General features: G+C 32.8%; 1 protein-coding gene across 1 annotated transcript; it reads right to left on the reverse strand.

Moving 5' to 3' along the window:
* Nucleotides 1–1,895: 1,895 nt before the first annotated feature.
* Nucleotides 1,896–26,438, reverse strand: stumps (DBB domain-containing protein stumps). The gene is made up of 18 exons (XM_018515514.1): nt 25,630–26,438; nt 22,594–22,648; nt 20,890–21,304; nt 20,445–20,645; nt 19,931–20,193; nt 7,886–8,042; nt 7,425–7,812; nt 6,796–7,092; nt 6,456–6,591; nt 6,061–6,251; nt 5,450–5,516; nt 4,613–4,939; nt 4,471–4,512; nt 3,872–4,300; nt 3,672–3,788; nt 3,325–3,419; nt 2,789–3,008; nt 1,896–2,540 (listed from the first exon to the last, which is right to left on the reverse strand). The coding sequence occupies exons 2-18, from the start codon at nt 22,601–22,603 to the stop codon at nt 1,936–1,938; spliced, it is 3,960 nt and encodes a 1,319-aa protein (XP_018371016.1). The 5' UTR covers nt 22,604–22,648; nt 25,630–26,438; the 3' UTR covers nt 1,896–1,935.
* Nucleotides 26,439–27,603: the final 1,165 nt, after the last annotated feature.

Below are 27,603 nucleotides of genomic sequence, written 5' to 3' on the forward strand. Positions count from 1 at the left end.
GATTTATACGTACAGATCGTATATATCATACCGTATATACAATACGTAATAATAAATAAAGAAGCATATCATAAATTTTTATGCTCGTCTGTATTCTCTGCTCTCTCTTTTATATATTAATGATTGATTCCTTTGTATTAAATTTCGTTTACGTCCCTGATTACCTCATCTTTCTTATATTTATTATGTTCCTTGTACATAGGATTCAAGAATGCTCGTTTTATTATACAGTTTACGATCTCAGTTTGAATCACGTATCTCGAAATTAATGGACGTATTATATAATTAACTTTGATATATACTTTAATCTTTGCGAAGGGAGTAATCGAATTAACATTACTAGCTTGCATGATCAATATCGGACGGGTGGATATGTTTTTAAGAATCTAAATTCTCGTTGTATATATAATAAAAATAAGATTGATCAACGGTAATGGCGATAACCATTGTCTCGCTCTTAACATGATTATACTTTTATACACGAAAAGAACAATTTTGCGCTGAAGTATTTAAAAATTTAGCTTATACAAACCAACGCTTCTAAATAATTTAACCATCAAAATTATATAGGATGTTCAAACTGATTGCTCAGAATGTTGAACTTTTTTGCAGCATCATCAATTCTTAAGTGTTCTATATAATTATTTTGATAACCCAATAAAATTATTTTCGGATCTGTATTTAGTTAAATTTTTAGATTTAAATGTTCTTTCTGTGTAGATACATACATATATTATGCCGCATATTATAACAAGCATTATAAGACACTTATAAATTTTGTTGGTTAAATAAATACTCAAGTTTTTTTTATAATTGTAGATTATTTTATATCAAATCCGTTTTTGATGAATTTTACTACCTATTGTAATTGCAACTGAGAAATAAAAATCAGAAATTGAAACGTACGTACATAAATATTTGTTGATAAATTTTTATGAACATTATACATCATGTCTTTTATGCCTAAAAAATCATGACCAGTAATAATAAAATATTATATATATATTGTTGTGTTTTTTTGAGCATAAAAGATATATAATGTTCATGAAAACTTATCAACAAATATTTATATACGTACGTTTCAGTTTCTGATTTTTATATTTCAGTTGCAATTACAATAGGTTGTAAAAATTCATTGAAAACGGATTTGATATAAAATACTCTATAATTATGAAAAAAACTTGAGTACATATGTAATTATACTTATTTTTGATATATATTCTCTATTTTAATTATAATATTTTTCATCGAGATTATTACATGTATACATCGTAATTGAAATGTATAATTTTTTTATTCGTTATTTTTCAAAATCACAAAATTATGCATTGTATATTAAAGCACTAAGAAAATTGATAGAATTCATATTCTAACAAATTTGATTAGTCTATACGTCAATGTGTGATATAAATAACTCTGTAGTTTTCCAAATGCTTTGAGGATAAAGTCACTAAATAAGGACTTTTCTCTCGCAGTTACATTCGTATGAGTCACTGATATCTTTTTCATTTACGACTCATCAAAAATTCCCGTAATCTTTTTTCTTGACGTTTGACTTACAAGAAATAATTCCTATAGAACTGCATTGAAATTTGCAACGGTTCAGTGATTTACTTTACATATTTCAAGAGATTTAAAGCTTATCTAAATATGCTAATCTTAGATTGAATACAAATATCAGTTTAGAAAAAGTGCTTAATTAATTTCATTTATTCATAATAAATGTGTTAATGCATAATTATTTATTAAATTTTATTACAAATTTTATTTGAAATTTGCGATTTCTTTTGTTGAAAGAATGAAATAAGAAAAATTTGGAAATAACAACAAAAACAGAAGAATGTCTTTATATAATCTCACATTTTTATATTTTTATATATTTTTATTGACTTGATCGATTAGTTTTGCCTTCGCAATTATAAAAGTCGCGTGAAATTATACGGTATGAAAGGTTGTACCTCGCGGTGGCACGGGTGGTGCAGGCAACTTCTTTGGTATGGCGCCGAGAACCTTGGCAGCATCGTGACTCATATTAACAGCAAGGTTCATATATTCTGGCATTTTAGTCTCGGTGACCTCATTCATGTTTTTCGAAATGTTCGCCGAATCCATCGGTACGTGTTCCTCATCGCGTATTGTCTCTGTGGTCTCTTGACCTCGAAGCACAGAATCGACCTCGTCAACGGCAGATTGAGCGAATGGTGGTTTCACTTTCGTGTTGGAACATGCCTCGATAGCATCATTAACGTGTTCTTCCACGGCTTCCCGATCCACGTGAACAGAATCGTTGGACGTCAATTCGTTGCTAGTGTAGTCTGGGATGCACATTCCTGTCGGTACGATTGGAGTAAAAATCAATGCCGCCGGATCGATGTTTGTGTAGCTATTGTTGCTAGCAAGTTTCGTTGCTTCGATTTCTTCCTGATGTTTATCCGATGAAACGGTAACGTTCTGGACGAAGTCGTGATTATTATTTACTGGATGTTCACATAGTGAACTTGGTGTACTCGGTTCTCTCGAAGAACCGTCCGTTTTAAACGCTGTGAAAATTGAATTAAAAATTATTTATTTTTGAGATCTTAATTATTTCTGTAAATGTAGTTATTTAAATGACTAGGTGCATCTTTAATAACTAAAGGATGTTTAAAAGATACTGTTGAGATATCTGAATAATGTCCAAGTTTTTGGATATTCTTTTTCAATTGCTGTACTGCTCAGAATAATTAGAAATGATGCTTGAAATAAATAGGAATGAAAATATTATAATAGATTTTATTAATTTTTTTACCATGAACAGGTAATCCCGACGGTGGAAACGCAATGTAATACTCATTATCGTTGACTCTGGATGGTGACTGTGTTTGTCGGAGATCAAGATCACACGCGATAGAAAGACTCGGTGATGGGGAATATCCAGATGCTGGTGAGTACCTGCCCGTGAAAGGTTTAGGCGCAGGTGGTATTTCGTAGGATGTCATGCTAGTTTTCTCATCCCTGGCATTCTGGAGCTAAAAATAATATATTGTAGGTCTAAATTAATAAAATAAAAACATAAACTTATTGTTATTTTATATTCTTTTCAATACGTAATATCTTCTAAAGATTATATTTTGTTCAAATATAAAATTAATACCCGATTTGGGTGTGTGTGTGTGTGTGAGAGCGAGAGAATATTATTTTTAATAATTAACACGATTTTTAAGTGCGGAGAAAATTAAGATTTTGAACCAAAAATTAAAATTCTAGCAACTTAGTGATTATTATTTTTTGATTGATAATTATTTAGCTAAATTGTTTATGTCTGATTTGTAATATTTCACGTACTCTTCTGTCTTCGGAATCGGAATGAGTCCCACTGTCGCCCAAGCTTGCACCGCTGCAACCGCTGACAGTACTCATTCTACCAGATGATGATGAACCTAAGAAATTTTGTAGAATTATACAAAGCACAAAGTGTCCAATTATTTATACAATAATATTATAAGTTGTAAAAGACATTTAAAAGATTTTTAAGTATTCAATTCTGAATCATTTTCTAAATATTTTGTAAGACTCTCTTAGAACTTTTGAACTTATTTTACAAAAATTTTTTTAAGGACATTCTGAATTATTACTTAATATAATCTATTGAATAATTAGACAATGTAATTTATTACGTTATATTTACTTACTGGAGACGCTACGAAGACTTAAACTGCTGACAGGCCGGCGATCAGCTAATCCGCCGTTAATACTTTCGGATTTGTTCGTAGAAGAATCGGTAGCGACTCCAGCAGACTCTTTTGTTTCTATAATAAAAATTAGACGGAAAATTTTTCAGTTATTCTGTCTCGGAAATCAGTATAAATTCTAGGGGTATTTTAAAAGTGACCTTTCTTTCCTTTGGAGAAGAACTTTCGTATCTTGTCGAAGGGCGTCGGGGTCTTCATCTCTTCTTTCATTCGTTTTTGTATTTTGTCGTATTCCTCTCGCATTGCTATAAGCTGTCTTTGTTTGTCCTTAAAACTTTGCTGAACATCGTTTCTCTTTTGCCAATTTTCGACGAGCCTCTCCACTTCAGATATCGTAAAGACGTTATTCTTGAAATCATTTATGATCTCTAGAAGCTCATCTTGGGGGCCTGATGGTTCTCTGGATTTGGTACTGCTGTTGGAAGATGTTCTGCCATAGGAAAGATTTTGACATATTTTCTGACCGCAATTATCTTCTCGTGTTCCCGAGGAATTTTCCTGAGAACATTCCTGGCGAATAGGTATGTCTATTCGGGACGGCGGATGATTCGTTGTAATTGTTTTTGGACCTTTAATTATAATTTCGTATATTTACTTTTGAGAGTAATTAGATAAAAATTGAAATAAAATAATTGTTTTAATTTTTCAAATTATTGCATTTTTATTAATTATACATTTAAGAATGTAACCGATAAATAAAATATATATTAGCATTTAAATATAATATTTAAATACTTGCCAATTATGTTATGATGAAGAGAATTCGTAGTAAAAGAGCCATCTATAAATTATATATATATATATGTGTGTGTGTATATATATAATTATTATATAATAATTATCTGCAGTGAATTGTGTATACAACAGTTCAGGATATTTACCAGCAGCATGCATTTTCATGTAGTCCTGGAAAGGCGTATTCAATTCGTTTGATGTGACTGAGGTTGTGGATGTGGGTGTGGACGGTAGCTGGTTATTAATTACTAGCGTGGGCGTCGGTACAACCGAATAATTTGCGGCTAAGGGGTTTGTGATCGTACTAGAGGTACTCGCTGTTTGCAGATTCGGGAGTAGAATTGTTATCGGTCTTGCAATCGGTGGTACTGAATAAGCCTCACTTAAAGGCCTTGGTCGACAATAATCTTCTTTTTCGTTATTGATTTCGTTTGTGACCGTCGTCGAGGAGACATCAGTGGTTGAATTCGTTTCTAAATACACATTTGTATTACTCTCAAGTTCCTCTCAAGACTATCGAGACCGACTTCTTTTTAAATTTTTACTGAATATCTTTAAATATAGGGCGAATCAGTATTTTTTATATAAGAGATATTTTGTGCAAGAAGTCACATAAAAAGTATAGAAGTCACATAAAAAGATATTGATTCTTTTTTAATTTTTATAAGGCATTTATACACGTATATTATAATATTACTGAAAGTTATACGGATTTGAAGCAAACAGGTCTTATTAATTTTTCAATTTACAGTTTTAAAAATGAATCTTTGTATACAAAAATTGTATTTCATGGATTTCAATTTCTTCTTCAATGTAAAATTATATTTTTGTTTGCGTCAAATAACTTGTGTACCTATTATACATAAAACCATATATAAATACGAATTTTAAATATCCTAGCTGAAGAAAAGTTCGAAATTTTTAAGGAGTAGCAGAATTATTGTGTTTTCGTAATATTGTTGTAGCGATATGTTTCTTAATACCTGCTGATCGATTCGTTTCGCTTATAACTTTGAGGTAGCTGTACATGTTGGTGAACTCGTTCATTTGCTGAAGTGTTGCCCAGGGGAATCCAAAGTTACGATTAAAACATGCAATGTAGAATTAACTAATTAATTTACCTCATCAACCATTTATGGTTCGAAGATTATTAAATTAAGTGACATGCAAATTCGCGCGAATTTTTTCTTCGAGATATTTCTGCTTTGAAATAAACAAAAGAAGTTCCCAGAACAGTAAGATAGACTTCAAAAAAGAAAAGGTAATTTCTATTTAATATATCAAAATAAAATTTACTTCTTATATTTTTTTTCATTTAATCTCCAAATAGAGATTCAAAAATTCAAAATCTTATTATCATAATATTATAAAATGCTTGAATCTTTCGAGATTAAATAAATAGAAATAAATGAGAAGTAACTTTTATTTTAATATACGTATTAATTAAATAAAATTTGTATTTTCTTTTTCGAAGTGTGCATCTTATTTTTGGAAATTTATAAAGCGGATGCTTTGAGAAAAGAATAAAGTATCGCGGTAGTACCGATTGTGTTTAATTATTTGCGATGTCGGTCTAAAGGTGAGGTTTTTGTACCATGTAGCCCCGTAGTTGATGAGCCAGTCTCGCGTGTCCAGCTTGCTCAGCAAGATCAGCCGGTGTCAGCTCGGAAACGTTTTTCAAGTCGCATGCCAGATCGCCACCAGGACATTCCAATAATTGCCACGCTAGTTTTTCCAGACCAAAACGTGCGGCGAAATGTAGCAATGTCGGATTCTCTTCTGGACCTAAAACGAACCCGAAAATCTCTCTTTTTTTCGAATCGTGATCGCTTAAAGATTGTTGTCTCAAAAAGTTCGTATATTATTTTATATTTTTATTTTTTCCATTATCATAAAATAATAAAAAATTAAAACAATGTATGTTTTCAGTGAAATAAAAGTGTCTACCAAATATATGACTTTTATTCAATTACATAAGAGACTACTTACTCGTACAACTTTTATGGGTGGGCACTATACCATTCGGGGTGGATAAAAGATTGAAATAAGGAGGCATATTTTTTTGAAATGCATGGACCATCCAATTGTCAAACTTTTCCCGGTCAGTAGAACTGAAGCCGAAAGTCTATAATAGATAGAAAAGAGGCAATAGTGAATTAAATATTTGAAAATTTTGTTGATCGTTTATTTACAACAATAATGATAAAGTGATGGGACTAAAAGCGAATTATTTGTTATTTCTCTTATAAAATAACTGAATCTATAGATTATCGTTAAAATTCAGTATTAAATTAAACTAATTTTTGTAGAAATCTTCGAATCAAATTACCTGGCACATAAATTCAAGGGGATTGTCGTGCGCCCTGAGAATCTGATCTAATTCCCTAAGTCTACTTTCACATTTGACTTGTCTAACGCCGAGCGAACATCCATTCTTGGTTATTCTCACGCCAACCAACATAGAGACTTCAAGACATCTTTCGGGTATTGAAAATTGTAGCGCGTAAGGATTTCTTCTTTTCACGTTGCTAATGTCAATCGCGTCACCGCAACGATCAACAACCACAGAGACATTATCCCTGGGACTCAACGGATCGTTTAATAAAACGATTATCCTATTCTGTCCCTGCGAACACAGTGCACATATTCTTCTATTTTATAATGTTTCAGCGTTTTTTATGTAAAGTTTTATTTGATCATCATATGTTCTATGAGCAAATGATAAAAATATTCACGCGTACGTAAAGTTGATATTTTCCCTATTATTCGAGCATTATCATTTTTTAACAAGTCTTTTAGCTATTTTTTTTTATAAAGTCAATATATCTCAGGACTGAATGTCCTTTAATTATAATGATGAATTTTTTGCAATTTACTATGTTCTTCTTGTATGTATCTCCTGCAATCCTAAAACATTTTAGAATTCTCTTCTATAGACATATGGCAAATTAAACTTACCAGTTTAACCTTCTTTGGATGCACGGAAAATGCAGTTTTGTCGCTTCTTAGGGCTGGCGGTGGCATAGTGCCTAGAATGGCAACCGCTGCACCCAACAATTCCCCGACGAATGTCTCGTCCTGGTCCTTCACGAAAAACTTTCTCCATTGATCACAGGAAACTAGGCTGGATCTATAAGTGTCGTTGATGTGACTGTCATAAACACCCAACATCATCGCTAGTACTTTTTCGGGGACCAGATGGTTGGTCAGATGGACGGCGTGCTCCGGGTTGGTCCGGACACGTTCCAGCAATACCGGGCACACGACGACGATCTGAAGGCGAGAAGATCGGATCTTCTGTTCTGTTTTCGGTGCTATCGGTTCCTCAATCGCGATGTGATGCACTCTGAGAAATGTTTTTGGTTGAAATTTTATTCAAAATTGTGGCACGAAAAAACAACATTTCGCTTTATACTTACTTGAACGGCGGCCGTCCTTGTTGACGGCTGATTTGCTCGAAACATGCGGTGAGGTAGTTAACCCATAGATTAGAAGCCTCGCTTTCCTTGCTAGAGACGAAGACAACGTCGTCCTCTGCGAGTCCGTCTCTTGATAAGACTGTAGCTGAATGCGACCCTGAAACAAGCAATTGAAACATCAAATTAATTGGCTCAAGTATCTGTAAGATTGCTTCTCATATGGGGACATACAAAAAAATTCACAAATAACTTTAGATAAAAAAAACACAGATAGTAAAATATTTTTCTGGAAGTAGAAATGATTGGATAGTTTTATCGGTAAACGATAGTATTAAAATAATATTGAGGTTTAATTATGCAATTTATTTGTCTAAGTTTATTTAACATTTATTTGCAACAGATCAATTAATAATTTATCTGAATTTTTCTTTATATGTTAATTTGCTGCTCTATTTGACAGTTCTTTAATTTTCAAAATGTTGTATATGTGTCACGAGCAACCTTGATTCAGCTTTGTCGTGACGCACGGGAATGCATTTAATTTTCTGTGACGCACATTACAGAACACGCAATATAGTTGTAATACAATGTGGGTGAAATAATACCATGAATAACGCGACTACTTCGTGCTACACGTGAAAATAATGACTACAAAATGACGAAATGGTTTCATAAAATTCTAACGCGGAATTAGCACACCGTGCAGCTGGTAACTTGAATCAATTGAATGAATTTAACGTGATATTGTTGATACATAACTCGGATACAGAATACGCGTGACAATCTCGCTCCAATTGAATGTTAGTAGTAGAAGCAGATAATCATTTATATTAATATTTATATGTCATTTTTTTTATTTAATTACAATATTTATGTTTAAAAAAATATTCTGACATGTACATTTGGAAAAATATTTTAAGAAATTTTAAGGAAGGATTTAAAAAAATTGTTTCTGGATAAAAAAAAAGTATTATTAAAAATATAGTTTTTTTATTTCTCCCGCACATTTTTATAGAATATTTTATAAAATAATTAATAACAGTTATAGTATATATTTATATAGTATATAAATATATAATATCTCATAACAGTGATGGAGAAAAAAAGTTCCATAGTTTTTATTCTACTAACGAACTGTGAATTTTAGACTCAAAATAAATTTCATGTATATCACATAGTCCCTACATAGAATTTTAATTACTTAATTGACGGCATTAATGTTACTTTCTTTAACATTCTTTGCACGTAACGTGCGTTCTTTTTGTCTTATTTACTTATATTTACCAGAAACTATATTTATTATAATTTTATTTATTATTTGTATGTTTTTTTTTAAATAAAAAACTTTTTAGTATTTTTCTTGATCATAGCAAGAAATAATTTTAAGACCATCTTAAACTTATTCTTCAAGTTTGTTTTTATATATTATCGAAACATTTTATATTAAATACATATACCCAATTATTACGTTACTATCATTTTGTATTTTTATAATTATTTTTTGTATTATTATAATTTCGTGTTTTGTGGATTTTATTTTAACTTTTACTGTCAGTAATGCTTGGTAACCATAATGATAATATCGCGGGAGATACAGTCGATTTGTAACGCACGTGGGTCGCGGGTCGCTCCTGAATGATGATAATTGCTGCAAAAAGATCAACGTACTCGAAGAGGCGCACGTCAGATTACACCAAGACGCAATGATTCGCTCTTTTGCAGCTTGAAGTATGCAATGCATTTACATTTTAATTCGAATTTTTCGAGAGTTCACGTTCTCTCACTTCGACTTACGTGTTATTGCGGAAAGATCTAAAAACTTTGGCCGGTTTCGTCTTTGCAGTCGAGGACTAGCGCAGATATCGACCATCGTTTCTTGTGAACGCTCTCGATTCAGAAGACAAGTCGTTGAAAAATTCACTACCCCGTTTCTTGTCACACCCTCCGTTTTAACTGATTCTAAATTTCAATCTTCTACTCGTGATGACGGTTGAGTATCACCGGCAGTTGTGCAATTCTCGCGCACTTTGATAACATTTCCTGTTTTTTTTTTTTTGAAAAAATCTTTGCCTCTTCTAATCAAAGATAACTTCTAACGAAGACGACCCCGCGGATGTCGAAGTACGACTGTTCAAAGTCACTCGAGAGGAAATCGTACCGTTTATTTCGAGGCCCCACCCCGCGCACATTGTTTTCACGCTCAGCTTCGGCAAGACGAGTTAGGCGATGCCCATAATTTTTTCTGTATGTATGGTGCATGTTAAGTTCTGAGTTCTCCATTCGAATCGTCCGTTTCTACGCTGATTATATCAAACAATGACGGTATTATACAACCATAGGCCAAATATGTAGCGATAGACTGAATTAAATCTTTATTATCTTCGCTAATATAATCCGTTTGCATTGTTTAGGTTTATTCAAAATATAATTTATTGATCTAGATTCTTTATATCATAATCAGAAAATATTTTGAATTGTTTTGAAATAAAATTTTTTATCACAATTTTATAAATAACCTATTTTTTGTAAAAAGGTTCTAAGAATATTTTTTGTAAGGATATTCTTAATTCTATTTTATTTATATTAAATACGAAAATTCTACAAGTAAAAAGCCTTTTAATAAAAAAAACTTAAAATAAAAATTACAGATATAAAAATTGATATGTATATTTATTATTACTGATCGTATAACTTATATTAATGTTTTTTGAGTAAAAAGTCGGTACCAAATTTATGGATTTTGAAAATTTTAACTCCAATAAAAACTTAATTTTTTATTTAATTTACAAAATTTTATGTTAGGAGGGAAATAAGTTAATAAATAATTAATTTTAAGACTAAAATACAAGAATACAATTTTTGAACAAAGAATTGACAAATAGTCTGCGTAAATCTGATGCTACTTCAGTCTCATCTGTATTCGACTCACACGCAGTTAGGTTTGCATTTCATTAACATATCACGTATCCTGCATCGGATGCATCGGGATGCGATAGCTGTTGTCTTCATAAAGAATTTGTGAAAGATGCAAACACGTGTGCGTCGAAGAAACAACATTCTCTATTTTTATTATGATAAATATTATTATATAATTATGCAATATATTTTGAAATGTTTTTTAAAATTTGTACATATAATAATATTTTATTAATTTTATTTTTATTTATTTGCAACAGTAATTTCCGAATTAACTTTTTATTAGAAATTTATTTGTTATATTCTTTCTCTTAAATTAGTCATTTTAGACTAAAGTCAGAAAAGTGGCTTGAAAATATAAATATAAACAGTAAGGAGCATTCAGCTACAACGCTAGATGTAATTTGCTAAAGTTATATATTTGAAATTATAACTGTAAAACGTAGATGTTTCGGTCAATATTTGACCATCTTTAGTACATTATATAATATAAGTTGTTACAAAATAAGTAATATTTGATAAAATCTCGAAAGTCCAAATGAGAGATTGATACAAATACCATTCGTTAGTTTAACGGTAAATACGTTTTATAATTAAAATTTCAAATATATGACTTTAGCAAATGACATCTAGCGTTGTGGCTGAGAATGCTCCTTACTGTTTATATTTATAATTATTTTAGTCTCAAAATTAATTATTTATTAATTTATTGATTTGTTATTTTTTTCTCTTAAATTAAGCACTTAAAATTATTATCACGACTGAAAAAATGAGATAATATCGGAAGATAATTACCGAAATATTCGGCGCTCCGTTTGGCGTAATAATCTTCCGCTTTTATTTTCATTTTCACTTCACTACTAAAATCTATGCACTCATCGACTCCATCCAGTCATCTCGAATCATCAAAAAGAAGTATTATTTATTATCTACAGTTGAAGTTAATGACTACTCAATGATTGATTTGTGGAAACATGTTAAAAACGTAAATTAAGCGTAAGAATTTTAAAAAAATTTTATATAAATAACACTTTTTAATATAAAAATATAAAAAATATTTTTTAATAGAAACACGAAAGAGAGAGAGAGATATTATTTCTTTGCATTCGCGAGATTAAATTCATCAATTTTATGCCGATATTTAGTTGAAAAATTAAAGATAAAAGAGTACACGGGAGTTGTCAAGGGTAAAACCGATCTGTAGCGTAAGGCGCGATGGAACTGAGCTGACATTCGAATATTTCTCGAGAATACCCGACCATCGCGTCGCGACGTTCATGCCTGGCGCAGGCGCGTCGCTAAGACAACATCGCTCGTAGCAAGAGATTTTCTGGATCCACGTGGCGATTCATTGATTATTATCATACCGATGAAATCAACCAAAAGCTTTTTATAATTATAAGAACATAATTTTTAGAATTATCGCGCAGAATATACCAAAGCGTGTCCCGCGGCTAAACGTAAATCATATTTTTGACATCTCTTATGTTCTGTGTGTTTGTCCATTTTTAAAATTTAATTATATAAAAATTTATATTACTTAACAAAATTATTTTCAATAGTTTAAAATAAAAATCTTTTATTAATAATTATTAAATTTAAAATAATGATTAACTGAAATAAGAAGAATTTTTTTTATGTGTAAAGTTCGTCTGCGAAAGACTTTCAACATTTTTATTGTCCGTTTATCCTGGATCTCATAGTTTTCTAAAAGTGGAGATGTAAAACAGGGGGTCCATTCAGTGATGAATCGAAATTCCACTGGCATAACGCGGCTTTTAAAGAAAGTGCCGGTCATTTATCAAATCTTTTATTTTCACTACCCTTTAATTCCAAATCGCTATCATTCTAGTCAATAATTAATCATCTTTTATTATATGTATATATATATATTGATGATTTTTTAATAATAAAATTAAACGAGTATTTTTATCTGAAAAAGAAGAATTTTATTTTGTATATCATTTTTTCAGCTATCATTAATCTATTACTTTCATTCTTTCTTTGCAACTGAGCTAGGCTGTCTCTCTCTTGCAAATACATATTGATTTTTAACTATAAATTACGTATAGAAATTATTTTTAAAATATTCTATACATATATATTTTTTAATATAGTGCTTGAAAAAAAAAATTATATCTAAAATCATAATATTTCATATTAATTCGTTTATTTCTAGTACATGTCGCATATTTAACCGCATATTTAACCGCACATTTGATACAGAAATTAGGCTGCTTCAATTAATCAGATTAGAAGAGGAGACTGAGTCACTCGACCCTTTGGACGAGGGAATAATAACCGTCTTGACTGTCTCTCGAGGTTCACGAGAGCAGTTCCCCGTATCTTACTCGAGGCAACTATCTCTATCGCACTTGCATATCACGTTGGACACGGTCCATTGATACGTTAAGACTAGGACGGACAATCTCATTCTAAATCTGACGAAACTAGGAAATTAAAATTTTCTTTAGCTACAATCTTTTGTGGTTATCTATAGAACGTTTTGTAATATTGATGTTATAAAGAAAAAAAATTCGGATTAATTAGTGTTAGCTATAATAGCTACGATAATACATTACGCGATCCGTGCAAGTCAAAAGGGCAGAAAATGATGCTTCTATTGAACCAAAAGATCGAGTTATCTAATAATATTTAACTGACTAGTTATGAGTGCATTTATCCCACCGACCCTAGAAATAACAATGTGAAAGAGCGAATGTTGAGGATATTTCTGTCGCGGGAAACATGACGGATATTGCGGGAATGCAAAACGGGTAAGAAATCGCTTATATGTATACGCCAACGCACATAACGGTTGCATTCGGTACATATGTGCTGTTTATAAATTTCTTGGAGGGACAGAAGATGATAAGTCGGCGGCGTTTATAGGTTCTCCGCTTTCTCGGAAATCTTGGCTGACAAGAGAATCATTAGCCACTACGGAGAATAATGACCGATAACATTTTTTTGTTAGAATACAATTTGTGATTTATATAGGACATTCCAAATTCGTCGAGCTATCTTTTATTTATGGGTTTGTACTGAAGTAAATTTTTCTTTATTAAAAATATGGAGAGACGGATAATTTCTAAGTTAAAAGTAATGAAAATTAAATAAAAATCTTAGTTTTTACGAAAGACACTTACACGCATCAGATTAATAAATATTGTATATTAATAGAGAAAGTCGAAACGCGACAAGAATACAATTTCAATTTGTGGTCAGGGATAATAAGCTATTCTCTGATTCTGCTGCATCATTGTTTTGGACCATACCGAGTCTATTGAAAGATTAAATCTCAGTAAGCTCATTAGAACTTCTTAGAAATTCTATCTCAAATATCCTATAAGCTAGATATATCCGGCGCCAGAATGATTCAGACATTTTTTGTTTCTCTATAAATAATCTCTTCAAATTTACCCTTGTAAAGAAAGAAAATTATTTTAATGCTATTGTTATAAGACATAAATATTGCACCCTTGAAGAATTTGAAAAATGTTTTTTTTTTATAAAGTAATTTCTTGTAATTTATAAATTATCCATATCTTTCGATATTTCTATTAAAGAAAAATTTACGCTGAAAGATTCGTGTGGAGAAAGAGTATCTTTAAGGAAGAAATTTATTTGAAAGTAATTTTAAAGTTTCTTTCTTTTTTTACTTGAATGCGAAAAGTCTCTCATAAGAGTGTGATTCGTAGATATAACTGTCATGCCACGACATGCTATGATATTTTTTCTTAAAGCAAATAGTGTCTCGCTATCTAACGGAACGCGTATTTCATTTTAAGCTACACAAGATAAATATGTTCCATCCATATTGCCTCTCAGTCTCTGCCATATTTTCGATAACATAACAGAAAATTGTCTCAGATGGTTAGTCTCGAAAAGTTGAAATGAAACATTTTTAATTTACTTTACTGTATTTAAATGTCGTATTTACTGAAATATAAAATAGAAAAATATAAAAAAAATTTATTATAAAATTAGATTTTAATTATTACTGTTTAAAATTAAAAGAATTAAATAATAAAAAAGAAATATAATATAATGTTATCATCGAATACTACGAAAGCCGACAGAGAAATGTTTAGAATCTTACAACAAAGTACGATGACGATGTATCTTCTTCAATCTTCCATATATTTAATAAGATGGAAGGATTTTTTCAGGTTTCTTCAATTTTTACTTATTTTTAAAGGATTATGAATATATGAGAAGATTGTGAAGCTATTTACTGTTATTGCATTATTATAAGCATCTTGTAAACAACGTTACTTACGAAGTAACTCAGATTTATAGATCCTGTTACATGCGAAATATTACGGGTAGAAATTTTTCATGAATTTTTATTTTATGCGGTATTCTAGAAGAAATATTTTTTGAAAATAAAAAATTGATTAGATTAGATGAGAATTGGTTAAGTTAGAAACGATTAAGGAAGTCGTTTTTTTTTTAATTATAAACTAGACTATATATCTTTTTATCTTGCAAAGATGTAAAATCGTACTATTTCTTTTTTGTGCAGGACATCAATAATGGATCTATCATATAATAATGATATCTGTATAATCTGATTTTTATTTCAATTATTTCAGTAAAAAAAAGTAAAAATTTATAAAATATGTACAATGGAGTTTGAGAGAAAATTCATTTGGCAGTACATATATCTAGTTCAATGATAAATGCAGTTCAGTCTATTTGTGGACGATCCACGGGATCGATAAGCGAGAGAGAATTATCGAATAGAAGCGGACACGCGACTTTTGGTTCGCTGTATAAATCGTACTTATACCGGACATCGCGTATTGACCAATCAAAGCTCGTTTATGTACTTGATGGTCGTTCCAACTCCGATCGCGGCTCTCGAATCCCTTTTCGAGCACGAATCTAAATTGACGATTCGAATCAAGCAAAATCAATACGTATTTTCGTGAGAAAAATTTTCATCTTCCAAATTAAAACAAGTTACACTAATAGTTTTTGAACCTTTTCAATTTTAGACATTATTTTAATAATTTTGATGTTTCCAAAAAATTATAAAAATGGTTTCATATTGGCCTATCACTTGATGTCATAATCTAATTTGATTATGACGTGATATTAACTATCTCATTTATTTGAACTTAATATTTTAAAATATTTACACTAAATTTATTGCTTGTTAATGGTAAAATTAAATAATTTTAATAAATGATTTATTATATAACACAAATCGTTAATAAACGACATATATACTTTTATATTTTGACACAACTATTTGAAAAAGTCATTTATATAAATTTTAATTTTTTAACGATTAATTCTACTAATCTTTTTTTTATCATAACATAAATATTTGAAAAATCTTAAAATGTTTATCATATATCGGGACTGAAAGATATAAGCAACTAGCAGTTGCGAGCTTTCTATTAGTTTACATAAGCTTCGTTTTACTCCGGTTTCTGGATAAAATCTCAGAGCGTAAACATTTATAGCACGGATAAATATCGAAGCAGAAGGATATCCCTTTCTTTCTTCCGGATGTTTTTGTCGTTTCTTTTACGGTGACGTGCTTCCATGATAATCTGCAGTAAATCCGAACAAAGTAGAAGCACGCATGGATGCAAATGGAACGCGGTTCAATATGCACGGACTCGGCTATGAATTAATTACTCTGTTATAATTCAAACGCAACCTCAACACAACTTTAGAACTCGTAGTTCGAGAGAAAGAACAATTAATAACGCTTAATTGCACAAGCATACTTTATTATTTCTACGTATTTATTAAAAATTGAAATAAACAAAACTGTGGTAAATCCTTTTCAAGACCGCGATATTGCTTATTAAAATGTGCTATATGATCTTTTTTAACGTGAAAGATTTTTCATCCTTCATTATATCCTTTCGACAAATATATAATAAATTAAATAAAGAACAGTTTGACTAGTTGAGAGTAGTTAAAACTAACTGCCCTTAATTCTTTCTGGTGTTTCTTGATTTATTATTACGTTGGGGAGATCGAGATGCCTTACGGAAACTAACTGTCAGCGCCGGAAGCGCTAGATCTGTACTGGTGTAACACCAGGAAGTACGACCGGTAAATAATATGAGGATAGAATCGAACATGCAGACAGAATGCTTAATCCCGCGGTTACTGACCTCCGTCTTTCAGTAGATTTATGTGAGCTCAGTTTATCGCTCGACGTACCCAGTTTGTTGATATCATGCTGCAAGTTGAGCTTTTTAACATACTCATTTCCGTAGATTTATGCAAATAGAAGTAAAACACGTTGCATAACTTAGCTGGACTCTCGTTTTCTTATATAATATAAAGTAGTTCGTGTTATTGATGGCAAGTCAACAAATAATTCTATATAAAAAATAAGACAAAAACAAAAAATAAAGTCATTTTGTACGGGGCTTTGTCTAAAGGAAGTCAATCAAGTAATTCATAAAGGTTTTTTTTTTACAAATAATATTGATTAACGTTTGCCAATGTTCGTTTGTAACTGCGAGGCAAGATGTGATTTTCCTTCTGGAATGGTCTTTTCTCCAGACGAGAGGGAAGAATTTATGGCATGGGGGAACGTATTCTTTCGAAGCCGTAGGATGTGCGCCAATACAACCGTCTGCAACCTCGTGTCAACATATGGACGGATATTTCCGTTTCGTGTTGGCAACGACACACTGTGCGACGCTTGTACGAAAGACACGTGAAAACACATTCCGAAACGAATCTAAACTTCACAAACACATTCGGTTATCTATCCTCCGCACCTTCCACGACACATCGTAAACGACAGATTTATTGAAAGAACAAATTAACGTTCAATCGTTTATGGATGAATTGCTCTCGTGGGATATTTGCGCAAAATGTTATTTCTCGAAAGTATACAACGCTTGCTGATACAACTTTTGAGAGTGGCCGTAGAAAACAATTTTACAGAGATGAATTTTAATTATTCCTCTTGCGCTAAACAAGTTTCTTTATATTAAAGTTAGAACTTTTTACCTTTATATCTTTTAAGAATAGTTCAAATATTATATTTAATTCGTAGCATGTTGATGACAAGTAGATACACAAAAAAATTCTCGACCGGATGTACTGATGTGGCTTAGTTGTAAAGTCAATTAATCGAGGTAAAGAATAAAGATAATTGTTGATCACAGAGCTTTGTCTTACTTATTTATACATATTTTATTGCCGGTATCGCAGATGGAATTGTTAATTTTGACTGTTGCGTGAATATTTACAATTCATTTCCGGTTGTAATTAAAGCGCGGCCGGATGCTGGTTGAGATCATATTTTCGCTGTTAAATGCACATGTGCTACAACCTCGCCTGCTTGACTTTCTTAATTAAGAGACGGCTCAGTAGCTCATGCTTTTATTCTTTATACGATGTTCTTCTCTCCCAATCGAAATATTAATCCTTAATAATTATTATAAAGTTTTGTAAACTTCTTATATTGCACAACATGATTCGTTAAAATTAATATATTTACAATGAAATAATGTAACTCGCACCACTTTCCTTAAGTTTTCTTTAATATATTAATATTTAGTATTTAATATATTTAGATTTTTTATTCTATCATATTTTGCTATTAAACTTTGAGAAAGTTAAGTTGATTGGGATTTAAGTGAATAATGAAATTTTTTGTTTTATTGCTGTTTAAAAGCTTGGTTGGTAAATTTATTCAAGTGTTTATAATTGCTTATTTATTATAAAATATATAATGTCATTTATTACAAAGTTAAGGTCTCGACTTGTTTGTTAGAAGAAAGTTTTATGTGCATTGGAAAATTCTTTGCTCACGTAACACGTAAATTTTGAAGTTTCATTATCGCGTGTGTGTCGACCGGCACGATCGACCATTGGAAAACAACGAAGTTGTTCGCCGAATACTAAAGATTTTAAACTTCCGGGGCGGACTTCATCTGACTTATGTGCGCGTTCATCTGCGAACCGGTCCCAGATTTTATCCGTTACGTGATCGCAAGATCGCCGGATATCCTTTATCGACTATTTATGTTAACTTCACTTTGAATTTTAAAAGCAAATTGAATTAACTAATAAAGTAATAACAACTAACGTTGCGATATCTTAAATAAAATATATATGATTAAATTATTAATAACATAATCATCAACAACACGCGTTTTTTTTTTAGATTTTCTGAATACAATTTGAAAGTTAGTATAAATATAAATAGATTTATAGTATATTAGGTTGTGTGAATAATTTTTATAATAGGAAAACTTTTTTTATAAGAAATTTTTCATTTTGTCTAAAATATTAAAAAGTTACCTACTTATAGAAATAATATTTTCTGTAATATTAATTTTTTCATTGAGTAAAAGATTTGATGTGCTTAAATGTAATAAAAGTAATTTTATTCTTTTCATGTAGAGATACTTAGTTCTTTTATAAAAGTTGTTCAATGAATTCAGCACTGTCTACAATTGTCACTTCACAGCGCCGTAATTAAAGCCAGAGTGATCCAAAAGTGTCATATGAATAGAAATTGGAGAACAATCCATGGAATGATCGAAATTGTATCGCAGTGCTCCGACTTTTATAACACAGCAGGCGTGATTCGCGCCTTTATGCGGGCGTGCGACAAATGGAACGTGGGAATGCGAGAACTCTTCAAGCGAGTGCGCTAGCTTCATAGAAATAGCAATCAATGTTCATGATAGAGAAAGAATTCGTGCGACTCGCACAACTTGGTGATTTTCTCAGTGATTCTATGTGCCATTTGAATATCAAAGGGCGTCTTCGATTGAAGAAAACTACTAGGAAGAGAAACTTATCTGATTATTGCGTAGGAGACTGCTAAAGATAGAATTGAATCCCACAGAGAGATTTGACTTTTCATGATAATGTCAAAAAGCGATAACATTTCCATCGAAGTCTAAAGATAGCACGAATTTTTTATAAGAAATGATTTTATAAGAAATACTTTTAAACGAAACCTGGACTGAAATTGAAATTGATTCGGATTTATATTAAACTTTGTTCTGTTCTAGTAATTATAATTCTGACAATCTATAAACACAATATCAATATATGTTGAATAGCGAGGTTCAATGGTAACGACAGCTTCACGAAGAATTGAATCTACACTCGATTGGTACTCACCCTTATTGGAGCTCTTGTGTCTTCTTCGCTTGGTCCTGTTGCAAGACAGTTGTTTGTCCTTGTTGCAATGTATACCATCGATATCGTCAAGTGGTACTGGAGCTGCCGCTGTATCTGCTTCCAATAGATTTCTGGATCCTCCCGTTTGTCGTTCAGGAGTCACAATATTACCGGATGTCCCTGTTTCTTTTCCGAGAAAAGTGCCGATCGAGTGCCTTCTTCGACTGGCCGTTGTAGGAAGAGTAGAGGAAACATTGTAATATCTACAAAATATTTTCCATTATTTTATAACTTTTCTTTTTTAAACATCAATTCTATATTTAGGATATACACGATATTTCAGTTTTTATAAATTATTTTTTAACGGCAAATTATTTGGTAATAGAACCGAAGATGTAATGAATAAAACTTGGAGCTTAATTACAAAGATATAAATTAATTATAAAATTAGTTAAATCGTAAAATTAAAAAACGACTTCCTTCAAAAAAATAAAGTGATAATTGTCTTATTAACCTGGCATCATCCACACCGAAGAAAACTTCTGCGGTATCATCATCGTCGTTGCTGTTATCATCATCGCCATCATTTTGATCTTTGGAATTACTCGCTACACCGCAATAAATCATATCATTAGACAGAAGTTCGCTGGCAGATTTCAAGACTCTTCTGGTCCGGCCTGGATGACGGCGATCCTTCTCGGAGTGCGAATGTGACCTGCGTCGAGAAGACAATTCAAAATTCGTACTCCTAATAACAAAATATGTATAACTAAATTAAAACACAAATAGCTGAACAAATTAAATTAAATTAATTTAAAATTAAATTAATTTAAAATTAATTTATAATTAAATTAAAAATTAATTAAAAATTAAATTTTAAATTAAATTAAAAAAATTAATTTAAATTAAATTAATTTAGATTGTGTGTCTCGATATTTATGAGAAAAAAAAATTTTTACCTGTGAGGCAAATACGGTGACGGTGGCGCAACATCGGACGGTCTCGGGTTGCCTTTGAGGAACTTTTGCGTACGTTCATGTTCTGCATTCGCGCTCACGGACCGGAAGAGATTGCGGAAGCTCCTCCTTTTGCCGCATCCGGAAGAGATCGCGCCGTTCTGCGACAGCATCGGAACGCGCTCCTCCGTTGGTGTCGACGGTGTTGACGTGCCTGTTGCGTTGCCGCGACCCTCATGACGTACGTTAGACGTGAATTCTGAGATCAGGACGCCACTCTGGGATGAAGTCGCCGCACCCATCCTGCAGGTTCTTCGACGAAATAAGGCGGAAAAGCTCCTGGGCGACGTCGGGGATGCCGTCGTTGTCGCTTTCGACGACGATGCCCCGCCAGATAGTGAAAAGTACGACGGATTATCTGTAAACATATGTATCGAACGGATCCAGGTCACGAACTTAACTCACGCACTGGATATTTTCTTCTTCGGCCGTTTACGAGGAATTATTAGATCATTGTTGTGATGTGATCTTCGTACATGTCGCTACAGCGAATGCTATGCTAAGGCAAATCGGCGTTGGAAAAAACATGAGATGGTATATATCATAAGATGTCCACTATTAGCTTATAATTAACACAAAGGATTCCATTGTGTTCTGTATAATAAATATCGTTATATTTTAATTAACTCTTTCACGTACGTGCGCAATCACTTTAACCGTGTTTAAATCGTCAACAGCAAAGGATAATTATTAGTTTAAGTGATTATTTAATTAGTCTCTTAATGTAGCATTCTGTAATGTCTCATTGAATCACAGAATCTGATCTTTGATTCACTCACACCGCGAATTAGAACCTAAATGAAGATTTATACGTTAAATGTCGTATTTTTTATATTTTTTATTTTTTTAATAAGTCCACTGTTGCGATATCGGCATCGCACATGTGATTTGCAAAGGAAACGTTCGTTTAATTCGAGATTAAAATGTCATTTGAAGTGACATTTGCTCTTATTGCGGCCCGAGTTAATGCTATAGCCACGACTAGGCTAATAGCGAGTCCACCTGTGACTGTGGGACTCGTGTTATGCCCATGGGACACCATGGACGAGTCTTGCAACGACCATTCGGACATAGTGGGGGGATACATCGGACCGGACGTTGCATTGTTCCCCCACTCGATAAACCGGCAGAAATACGCGGTAGCTGCGCCGGAAATGCACCTTGATGTGTAAACCGTTTCGCTGAGGTTGGTGGGCGTTATCCGGATAAAATGTTATTCGTTACTCGCATTTATTATCTCTCGCCATTAGCATATTCTTTTTTTTCGTCCACATAAACGATGTAAATCTCAAAATTTTAAGCAAAGTGTTTAAAAATATATACGTTTATTTTTAATTTTAATAACTCTGTAAAATTTTATCGTTAGTATACGAAGAGCAAAGAAATATTTTAATTATATTATTGTTTATGTTTTACATATTTAAATCTCGTAAAAATGTGTCGAAATCACATTACGGATTACATTTGCCATTTCGACCAACAAATGTTACGAGCAGGCTACTGTTTGTCTGCGAGTGAAAATGAGAAATGTGAAGGATGCACAATTGTGCGTGAACGACGTGTCCCGCGTGCCGAACACAATTCCGAAATCTGTATGCGATCTCTGCGATCTCCGTTGCGATTGTACCAAGAAAGAATAAAACTCACCGATTGCCATGATGACTTTTTTTAATAAAAGGGCTCAGTTGAATGCCAAGGATATCTGCAATATAAAATATTTTATATCATCATTTATTTTTATATTATTATTACACAAATATTTTGGTATCTGACAAGAAGAAAAATTTACGCGAAAAAAGTTTAGATGTAAGATATTTTCAAAATTATTTGACAAATAATTTATAACTGATTCACGAAGATATCTATTTTTCATTGTTTTAATTAAAAATTATTTAATTAAAAAGAGATATTCTGTATAACTTCTTCGCAGATTTTTCTGAAAAATATTTTTTGGAACCTTCTGCTTTTCAGATCTACAGTTTCCATTCGTACGTTCCCTGCGCGTTCGATCCCGCGGCGCTTGCTACCGAAAACTCGTGCTGAAGTTTCGATGAAAGAGCTCGTTACCGCGATCGCGAATCATCTCTCTCCTAATTCAGAAAATCGCACGCGGGAAAGTGCAAGTGTCCGCCGGACACTTTCATTCATCGCTGAAAATACACGCGAATATTATATTTAGCATGGTAAGAGGCGCGCCATTGCGCTCACGGGGAACACGACCCGTTTACACTTGTCTGCAGAAGGGGGTAGAGAACGAAGAAATGGGGGTCGAGTGCAAATACGATTCATTCACGTTTATATACACGCGACATTATCACGTTGTCCTCCGCGTATCTCGCATCCGCCGTTATTATCCGCATAATAGCATCTACCTATCAAGTTGCTTTACGAGGGAGTCTTTCCTTTATGAAAACATTTCTTCCCATGCGCAAGCACGTCGTAATAATTAAAATCCTAGTGTCTATTAAATGCCACAATTTATTTTTTCACTTGAATTATTTCTTCTCTCAAAGTTTACGAACTTCGTAAAATTCATAATTTCGATATCTTTAACGTATGTACATACGGAGCTTATTTTCATGTGAAATTATAGTCTACTTTTCCCCGCGTTTTATTAGACATATATTACAATTATATTTGTCAATTCATGTGATTGTGATTAATGATATTAGCTAGGAATCTGTGCCTTTCCTCGAATTTAATTCAGTAAATATGCGATGCAGCGACAATTTTCTGCTCTCATAGTTGCCGCAACGGTTACTATTTTCGTACGACCAGGAGAGGCAGAACGCGTGCCTGGTAGAGGTAGAGATAAATAGAAAGAGGGGGGAGGGGGGAGGGTGAGAGAGAGAGAGAGAGAGAAAAGGATAGCAAGAGATTGAAAGAGAGGGAAATAGGGTGATTGTACCCATGAAAAGTCGAATGTTTTGATATGAACATTTTTTGCCGAATTGTGCGTCTGAAGGAATTAAATATGCGATGTATGTATGATCAGTATAAGTATATTAATATATACAATACTGTGGATTATTAAGATGTAATTTTTTAAAGATATAAAGGCAATAAGTTTTTTATTACGTATTTATAACATTTTTAGAAAGGGAAATTTTATAATATTTGTTTTTAACCGAATCAGACATTAATTTGTAATATAGTGAAATAACGTAAGGAATCATTATTAATTAATTATTGTAAAAATGTAAATTTTTTAATTAATATAATGGAATAAAAGAATCGAGATACGAATTGTTATAATTATATTAAAAATTTACTTACTACACACATGTCGGGAAAGCGATAATAAAAAAGTTAATAAAAATTATTACACTCATAGATTGCCATCAGAAGATAATTGCATTCTTTACAGCCTGTTTATTCTGAAAGAGATAATTTTAAACGGAAACAATATATTACATTAATGGTTGCTACGTGTGAGTAATGACGTACCTCGCAAATAAGAAATCTATTAAACACGCGACAATGTCTTTTATTTCTATTGTTCCTCGTATCGATCGTTTCACCCGAATATCGCAGATATTCCGTATCTTTGTAAATACCGCGTTTTGTATCGCATTCACTTGACTCACGAAATTCTCGAAAAATACCGAACGGTTGTCATATTTTGCAGAAAGTCGAACAGTACCGCTTCCAAAGTTGAACGCGTTTTCCCGAACAAATCACGCACATTCGTTGCTATTAATAGAGGCCTGTTCCTGCGAGCGTCGCGGTGCACGCCGCGCTGCGTCGCGCCTTGCATCTGCACCTGCAGCGACGCATGGTCCGATAAAAAGAAGCCTGTATCCGGCGATGTGCACGTGCCCCTGTAAATGCGCACATGTGTGGCACACGCTATATCCAGAATGTAGCACGTTGTTCGAGACTATAAGGATGCAGCTTTTAACGCGAGCACAATCGAGGGGCTCTGGCTTGGAAAAACGACTCGACTCTCCCTTTGCCTACCTTTTATTTCTAATTCATCCCGTTGTTATTGTTACTTCTTGAATTTTTTGCCTTTTAAAGAAAAGACAAATTTACTTGCTATCCAAGATTGTTTCTGATAATTCCTAAGATAATAAAGCGAGGGAAAATATATAAGAAAATTGTACGTAGATGGATGGAAGGAGAAAATTATTGTTGGGATCTAAGATATCCATACTTTTAAATTCGAACCTTTGAAAGACGGTTTTTATTTAAAATAATTCAAGTTGACGTTCTTTTTCTTAATTTTATTTCATTAAAACAATCTTTGATATTTCTAGTTTTGTAAACTATATCGATCGACATAGTTAATAAACAAATTGATCTAAAATAGCTTGTTAATCATAACATGTCGTCAAATGTGAAATAATAAAAAGAAATAGTAAAAAGATAGAAGAGATACATTTTAATATACACTATATCTATATGTATTATCGATTTACCAAATATACTATATGTATAGATTGTTTTATACATCACTAATGGAATATCCGTTTATATAAAAGCCGTTCTCTACAGATCCTGAAAATATTCATTGTAGAAATGTAAAGTGAAAATAGCCGGTATAAAAGTAGAATATATATATATATATTTTCGTGAGACAGATTTACTCCTTCGACGTAAGTCAATTTTGCATAGTACGCTGGAGAGTACGATTATGCAAATATAAGTCTAATCGATTTATCACGCGGCTTACAAACTCACCTTCAATGTTTCATCGTTAATACAGCCTTTCATTATTCAATTTTTGTTCGTTCTACAATAAAGATGACTCTTGAGAAACGGTATTTAAAAGAGAAGATATTTTATAATGTACTTCAAGCCATGTTAGTTTGACACTACCAAATAAACAATGTGTCTTTCATAAGAGATTGCCAATTCCTATTTGTTTCTTCTTGTTTTTCTTCTGAATTGCACATAACCCATAATATCTTCTTGGCATAGCTTATCTGTGTTTTATAATCTGTAATTATTTCACGCATCTTTATACTTTTTCAGGACTTTAATATTCTCCACACAAAAAATGTCTCGTCATATATTAAAAAAATCTTTCTTTATGAAGATTGCAGAGTTAAGCATCTTATTCATTGATCAGGGTAAGACAGCCTGATTACAAATTATACATAAATTATTTCATTTGCTGGGATGATCGGTAGTTGCAGGCTTAAAGTGTTTTTTATTGCATGAGAACGTATCCGCGTTCGTTTGACACTTAATTAACATAGTCAGTTATGATTCACGAGATCACTGACGACGACCGATTATCAAGATCTCCATGCCGGTCTGTTCGGTAATGCGGCAATTAATATAGAAACATTATGATAGCAGCTTTCTCTTCTTCTTCACGTTTCTGCACTGTTATCACCTCTGTCGTAGCCATATCGCGAAGAGGAGATCGCTGGAAGAGATCTCGTGGTCTTTTTCGGGACTTTTCAGTTATCACTTAGGGATTCGAAGGTTTCGACTCTGTCAGGGTCATGCTCGGTCAGGGATCGTGCACGGGTACTGCACAACACTTCATGAAGCACTGACAAGCCAGACCAGGAGGGAGCTCCATCGTCGGTGCTAACATATGATTGCTCGCTCCCTCGTTCACTCGCTCGCTCGCTTCACGTTCTCCTTCTCTTCTTCACTGCCACCACCCACGCATCTGGCAGTAGTGCGAAGGAACGCCCATACTTCGTACGAAACGTTATTTCGGGCTAGACAAGGACGGCAAAACTGAGACGCCGAAGGACGGTTCGTCAACGGTAAAGAAAAACGAATTCACGTGCGTCTTGACCCTCCTCGCATGAGCTTTTCCCTGATATTTGAAAGCAAAATCTACTACGTTTGTACACACGCTGTATGTTCGGTAGATTTGTCATCAATAACGTTTTGCCGTATAGATCTATCGAGGTATGAACTACAGAGGTTTGAAATGTAGAGCTATCACGCAACGTATAAAAAATTAATAAAATTTTTTAAAATAAATTTCTTACTTTCTTGGAATATTTTGAAAAAAGAAAAATAATAGCTGGGACAGTCTTTCTGGAAAACAGATTAGCGCGCGTTTCTCCTAAAATAGATATAAGGAAGATTTCATTTTTTCTTTCGATAAAAGTTCAATAATATTTGTCCTTAAAAGATATCGTCGTTCAATGGTCAACAGTTGAGAAAAAACATGAACGTTTTCGTGATACAAAGCATACGTACATGCGTGTATCTCTCGGTGGTCTCGGTGCTTACCTTAATTTCTATTGAGGTAAGAATAGCGCCACGCGCGCACGCTTGCGTGTCTGTCACGCATATGCGTGCGGAAGCCGAGCGGAGCATGTATTTCCTGCCCTCGGAAAGCGTACACATCTTCTTGAGCAGCGAAAGGGTTCGACCCTTTCGACACATTTCTCTCGCAGCCGTGTCTCGTAATCCTTTGAGTGATTACCGTACCGTAACTCGCCGACAGAGTCAGTGATTGCTCGATTTAACCGCGACGCAAGGAACACGTGCTGCGGCATTTTCATCGGGTCTAATCAAATTAATGATATTCATAAAGCCGGAAATTAATTCCGCAATTGCCGCGATCTTCTGCCAGCAAGAGTCAAATTTTATACCGTTGATTTATAAGCTCGTGTTCGTTGAAAAAAATCTTAAACCCTTCGAACAGAAAAAAAGAATTTTTTTTTAATTGACATATTT

Source organism: Trachymyrmex cornetzi, unplaced genomic scaffold, assembly GCF_001594075.2.
Source record: "Trachymyrmex cornetzi isolate Tcor2-1 unplaced genomic scaffold, Tcor1.1 scaffold579, whole genome shotgun sequence".
In the NCBI taxonomy this organism is placed as follows: Eukaryota; Metazoa; Arthropoda; class Insecta; order Hymenoptera; family Formicidae; genus Trachymyrmex; species Trachymyrmex cornetzi.

Coding starts and splice junctions, on each gene's coding strand:
- stumps (XM_018515514.1), bottom strand. Junction 6,252..6,455: donor CACCCATAAAAGTTGTACGA/GTAAGTAGTCTC, acceptor GGTTCGTTTTAG/GTCCAGAAGAGAATCCGACA. Junction 3,420..3,671: donor AAGTCTTCGTAGCGTCTCCA/GTAAGTAAATAT, acceptor AAAATTTCTTAG/GTTCATCATCATCTGGTAGA.